At 34.3% G+C, this 7048-nt stretch overlaps 1 protein-coding gene across 1 annotated transcript; it reads right to left on the reverse strand.

Annotated features, from left to right (window-relative positions):
* Window positions 1-575: 575 nt before the first annotated feature.
* LOC143304638 (omega-amidase NIT2-A-like) lies at window positions 576-7048 on the reverse strand. The gene is made up of 5 exons (XM_076627130.1): window positions 6896-7048; window positions 2033-2217; window positions 1463-1631; window positions 977-1210; window positions 576-825 (listed from the first exon to the last, which is right to left on the reverse strand). The coding sequence occupies exons 2-4, from the start codon at window positions 2114-2116 to the stop codon at window positions 1077-1079; spliced, it is 387 nt and encodes a 128-aa protein (XP_076483245.1). The 5' UTR covers window positions 2117-2217; window positions 6896-7048; the 3' UTR covers window positions 576-825; window positions 977-1076.

The following is a 7048-nucleotide window of genomic DNA, read 5'->3' on the forward strand; positions in this document are numbered from 1 at the left end:
AAATTAACATGATATATACATTACTACATAAGTTATATATAAAATATGTATATTATACCCTTGCCTACTGACTGATATGAATTTCTTTCGGTCTCGAATGCGTTAAAAGAGAGCGCAAAGAAGTCGAAATTACTTATTGTAATTAGTAAAACGACCTGAGAGGCAGACAGATACAAGAAAGAAGGAATATTATATTAGCGGCATTATCATGTTTTTGCTCTCTTTAATTCTTTCATCGAGACAGACAATCTACAGGTATTAATCGACCAATTTCTCCAAGCTGATAACTTCGAATTGATGTTTATATATAAGAAGTGTTATGTGTTAATCTGTCTAAATGTTTAAAAGGTGTTATAAATTAAATGTTGTTAAACGATACGTAATTGCCTTTTGATCGTAAATTTTACTATCAAGGGGTCTTTTATGTATGCGTAATCATTGTGAATTATAACAATTTATGTGATCGATATTAAAGGTGTTTAAAAGCATGTATTTTTTTGTATATTATTATTCTCCTATATTATTATCCTATATTATTATAGCATTCCTATATTATTATAATATCCAATTACATGTTGATACACAAGATATACAGATTATTATTTATAACGTTTTAGTTTTCTTAATTGAGTCATTCATTTAGTACAAATGATAAGAAATTAGTAATAATTCACAAAAAAAGGATATCGTAGTAGAAATATTATAAAAAAACATTTTCTGTTTTAGTGTAGAGTTACTCCTTCTTACAGACAGTGTCGTACAAATCTGTACGTCTCTGAGAAAATGTAGGTATCCGAGCCCTTACTTCCTCAACAACTTTTAGATCTGATAGAAAAAAGAAACATACGAAATAATAAGTAATGCTTACTAATAAATTCAACAAATACAAAGGAAGATGGCTAAATCGATAAATTAACGAGACTAAAAATTAATTACATCATGGATCTCTCGCTTTTAATTTTAAGCTGTAAATTACCGATATCGGTGACTGCCATATTCTCTTGAGTTTCCAAATCGTAAAGAATCTTTCCTCAGGGATTGGTCAACTGTGTATGTCCCCATGCGACGTAACTTGCTTAAGGAACACGAGCCGGTGATATGCAGGCAACGTATAATTGATTATCATTCGCTCTGAAACGCTGAAGTAATGACCAGTGCAGTGGTCCAGTGGTCATATTGAATGCCGCTGGATATATCAGCATTTGGCAACCTAACCCAGAGAAGCAGGAAATAACTTCGTAGTTGCACGGTTCACATTCCATCATTTCTGAATATGCGAGGACAGTCCTCTTATTGTGCTTTTAATTCTTTTATTTGTTTCATTTTCAGCAAATATACTGGTTTTTTAAATTAAGCTTCTTTTTATACAGAGTTACAGATTATATTAATTTTATATAGAATATATTTAAGAAAGATATTTAATTTTTTGCTAGTTAAGTATTGATCGATTAAGTTACTGTACCTTTGTTCCGATAAATGCGTGCCATTTCCTCGAATCTAATATCATAGCAAATGCCAATACCTATTTTGCAGCCCTTCACATCGAACGTCGTTAGGGAGTTACCAGGACTGAGTGAATCACTCTCTCGAAAAGTAATCTTATTAGGAATGTCGATGTCGAATAGATGTACCTAATAACATAAAAATGTGGTCGCTAATTATATTGCTGCAACTTTTGTAATTTAATATCAAAGTTACCAACTCCTAAACTTTAATTATTTTTTATTTAATAACTGACAGCGTTTTTATCACTTTCTTTTATTAAAAAATCTTATCATTTAATAATGTTTAAAAAGGAGAAAAAATAAGTATAATAATATTTTAAGTATGTGAAAAATTTATACAACAACAAACACATTACAACAAAAATGGGCGTTTCCCGTATCATAACGTATTTTATAAACCGTAAATTATAGAATTGGTTATAGTATACGTATGTACATATGTATATTCCTAAATTATTCCTAGATAGAGTCACTTTCTTCACCCCGATATTTTCAAATTCAAAGCCATAAAGGAATATATTACTTACCTTTCGGTGTCTTGCTATCAAAGTTCCATCGGGACCCCAAATAGTACAGGTATTGTACAATTTATCGCCCTCTATTTCAGGCATCGTACCACCAACTACATAGATGTTGTTTTCTTTAGCTGCGTTCGATGAAGCAACGCTCGTTTCACCATCAGGAATACTCTCGCCGTATTTAGGAAAGTACTCTGCATTGCAATATTTCAATTAATGAAAAATAACTGTCTTTTGTTCCAACCATAAATTAAATTGAAACGTTTGTCAGTTTTTTATTTTCTAAATTATCAAAATAACTAAGTTTTATATTTCGACTTAATTAAATATGCAATTTCTTAGCTAATAGTATATATAATAAATTGTTTCTACAGGTTCAAAATGAAAAATGAATATTTAGAAATATTTAATTACGACAATGCTATTTGTGTTAGCATCAGTGGCTTGTTACTCAACGACTTTGCTAGTACTTTTTGAAACATAAAGTTAGTTTTCAATTAACACTTATACTAGAGGCGGAATTATAAATGCAAAATAATTGATAATACTAATTTATAAGTACCCAATTATTAGTATCTTAAAAAATATATTTATACAAAAATCACGATAATCATGAAAATGGGGAAATCCTATATTCTCGAATCAATTCACAATTTATTTTGTATATTAATTAGATTCCGCGCTCATCAGTACGTACTCACTGGCGACATCGAGAAAATGTATCGGCAATTCCTCGTACGACCAGAGGATCGGAAATATCAAAGGATATTATGGCGCAGCGCGAGTGGAGAAACAGAAACATATGAGCTTAACACCGTAATACTCTTATCATAGAAATAGAAGCAGTCCTCAATTCCCGCCCGCTAACTCCTATCTCCACCGATCCAAATGATTTCCTAGCCCTCACTCCCGGACATTTCCTCATTGGCGATTCATTAATGTGCTTACGTGATCGAGATTTCAGAGACATTCCATCGAACCGACTCTCCAAATGGCAGCATATCCAACAGCTTAAACAACATTTTTGGAACCGCTGGCATAAGGAGTATTTGAACGAGCTAACCAACCGCAATAAATGGAGCAAGGGTGGACACAGCATCCAAAAGGGCACAATCGTCATCCTCAGAGAGGACAACGTTCCCTCCATGCATTGGCCTCTGGGCCGAGTTATCAAGGTTCATCCAGGCGCCGATGGTGTCATCCGGACAGCTACAGTTCAGACGGCAAAGAGCATTTTGGATCGGGGCGTCAAAAGGCTTGTCCCACTGCCAATTCAACCCGATCTCGAGAAACCCGAACAACTAGCCACCGAGACGAAATAAGATGGGAACTTCAACCACACCTCGCTAGTTTGATCGGTACCCTCTCAACGGGGGGAGAATGTTACGCCATGCGGCTTACCATAGGTCATATTCTTAACTATCGATCGCGGCACTATAATGTCGCAGACGGATCGTCGCGTCTGCCCGGCAAACAAACATTGTAGCGGCAAGCGCGTGGTTCATTAAGCAGGGCGACTTCCAGAAACGTCGACTCGTGGCCCGTATTTTACCTCGCAGTAAAAGAATGTGGCGTGATCCGAACGTAGTGGGGGTCGCCTTCCAGAAAAAACGAAAAAAATCGAAAGGCGTTCAGAACTTTTCGAGAAGTCGAACCGTCAACACATGTGGTATGTCGCGCATTACTTATCAACCAAAACGCAGTTACATTTTTTTTGTTCCTTTTATATCTTTCTAGTTAATAAGTTGTTGAAATAAACATTAATTTATTTGTGTTAATTCTGTGGAATTTCATTGAACTACCCTTATTATCATAATCGAAATAAGGGGATCGATCAGTTCGTGGCGTCGATTATTTAATCGTAACGGGAACTTACAACTCTCGTTGACGTGCTATCTCGCGATCGCGTCTCTCCGCGAACGGTCGAAACAAAATGATTCACTAAAAACTGTCCTGAATTCCTAAGAATTTATTTACCGCAAAACTGACAAAGTGTTTATTTAAAAAATGAGGTTGAAGGTAGTCCTTTTCTTTCATTTCATTCATTTTCATTTTCTTTCTTAAGTATGGCTAACACAATATCTAATCAATTAAAATTTTATATTTTCACGTGAAAAGTTTCTTTAGATAATTATTATCAACATGATGACTAACTCTTACGGATTAATACGTGTCTGTAGGGCAATCCGGTGGACTTGATCGGCTTTTTACTTCGAAAGTTGAGTAATCGGTGTCGCTTTCTTACGCATCTTTGAACTGTATAAATGTTTTAAAATTGTTTGATCCAGAATGTACCACACCGGACAATCAAGAAGGCAGGTGCCTTGACTACAGAAAATGTAAACCTCTGCAAGAAATATGGCAGATACAGTACCGTACAGCCACCGATTTTTATAGACGATCAGTGTGCAGATACCAGGGCAATGTTACGATCGTTTGCTGTCCGGACGATCCAAACAAAGAGAAGAGAGAAATTTTAATAAAAACTGTGTATAAGTATAAGGCTTGGCGACCACCATACTGTGGTTTTAGCAACGTCTCTCATACCAGGGTGGTCGATGGTAAACCAGCTGAACTTGGTACGTTTTATGTCTTTCTTTCCGATTAATAATAAGCCATTTACTGCAAAGAATGAACTTTAAAGGCATTAAACAGCACATCAATGTACATTTCAATTAGACTAAATAATAATGCTATGATTTTATCGGTAGTAACTTTACTTATTAACTTGAATTATTTCTTTCTTCTACTCCATGTTAGGAAGAGTATCTTTTTGCTTGAAATAAAAAATTGATATAGGAGTAATAATATAGATAGAGATCAAAAACTGTTAGGGCAGAAATTACACGTTTGAACTTTATAGTTCAGTATAGTTCAAATAGAAATTATATAGAATTATTTAATAATTTGTATTCCACTGGAATAAAAATTTAATTTCTGTCTTTATCAAATCTCTATTTCAGAGTATTTGTACGTATGTACTTATCGTCTGCTGTATGATCGAATATCAAATAGATAATAATCGTTGTTACTCATTATGTGAGAAAAAATTATGTATATTCACAACTATGACTATTGCATTTTAGGCGCTTGGCCATGGATCGCTGCATTAAGTTTTCATAATCCCCGAAACCCAGACAAACCACTATGGAAGTACGGAGGTTCCCTGATAACGGCTAGGCATGTTTTGACCGCAGCACATTGTGTACATATGGATGGAATAGAAAACATACACAATCATAATATTGCCATTCTTAGATTGGTGGAGGAGGTGCCATTTTCGAGTAAGTCCTCAAATATATATATATGTATATATATATATATATATATATATGCTATTGAGTATTAATGAAGTATCATATCCTGAAATTTCTTACTGTACACGTATATTGTGTCATAAAGCGTGTACAATTCTTTCTCATACTTTTGGTCATTCGTTTTCTGCATTTTCATTTATTTTTTTATTTTTCAGGGTACGTATATCCCATTTGTACGAAAGAGCCCCTACGAAAGAGCAACTTCGTCGGCTATAACCCCCTTGTTGCTGGATGGGGAGCGTTAAGATATAGTAAGTGATATCAATTTTATAATAAAATTAAACAGTTCCAGTCTTAAATATCTTTCTTATTTTCTTCGTAGGACGACCACGACGTAATGCATTAATGGAAGTACAAATGCCAGTGATTAAGAACGCCGAATGCAAAATAGCTTATCCCAAATTTCCTAATGCACCTGATATCACTGATGGTATAATATGCGCCGAACATGCTCAGGGTGGAGAGGATTCTTGTACGGTAATTAAGTTACAGAGTTACTACAAACTATACGGTATCTGAAGACACGTCAATTCGAATTAACATCAAATCGACGTCTTAAACATTAGAAATAATAGATAAACACAATTTAATAGTCTTGCCCACTTCTCACACCTCATTATGGTATTTAATCTAATTTCCTTCTAATCTTAGTTTTGCTCAAAATACATATAACATGTACATTATAAATTGGAGTATTTCAATACACAAATCAATAGAAGATTATTACTGTATATAAGTATAATTTCAATACAATTCGATCGATATATTTCAGTATCTTTGATTAAAAATTTAACGATCCTTTCAGGCTGACCGCGGCGGACCACTGCTCATACAACATGAATGAACCTCGTATTTAATAGGTATTGTGTCTTATGCTTATAAGTGCGGCACAGCTGGGTATCCCAGCGTTTACACTAGGGTCACATCGTACCTTGACTTCATTCTCCAAGCGATGCAATAATATGATATTACTGTTCCATAAATATCATTGTGTAAAAAACGTAAAGTTGGATTTTCTTATTGTGGAGATAAGAAACAGCTCAAATTTACATTGTTTTGTACGTTACAAATTATAGGCTTAAAATGTACGAAATGTAACTTTGAAACGACACTAATTTTTTACGCACGATAAACCTCCACGACTTAGGTATGTAAAGATGATAAACGTATATTAATTCTATTAATTTGGTAATAATAAACCAACTTTCTGAGAAGTTCTGTAAATTTCGTTTCTGTTGTATCAAGAGAATAATGGAATATTCCACTTAGATCGTATACTTCTTGTATGTACATACAAAATTTTCCGGCTAATCTAAAACACTTCATAAGATAGAGAGCTTCTGGAAATTCGGACACAGAGAGTACATAAAATACAAGATAAGTCTCGTGTCTTTCAAAATTATTTTTTATTCGCTAAAAACGTCCTGTGTACTCATGCAAGCACATGCAACCTCGAAACTTCACTTATTTTTTATCACTTTCCAATTCAATACACTGTTTCTGCATTTTTGACTATATGTAAGAGAAATTTCCATTCAGCCAAAGGTGTACTTACAGATTATAGATTCCTATACGACTCTCGGTAAAAATTTATCCGCACTCCAGATAGTTAAAACTTCTGTCGACCGTATTGATCCATCTGCACTCTTCGTATGACGTCAATATCTGTTCAGTGCTGCTGCGTAGGTTTCATTGTGTTACGTCAATT

Source organism: Bombus vancouverensis, unplaced genomic scaffold (genome assembly GCF_051014615.1).
Source record: "Bombus vancouverensis nearcticus unplaced genomic scaffold, iyBomVanc1_principal scaffold0045, whole genome shotgun sequence".
Classification (NCBI taxonomy): domain Eukaryota; kingdom Metazoa; phylum Arthropoda; class Insecta; order Hymenoptera; family Apidae; genus Bombus; species Bombus vancouverensis.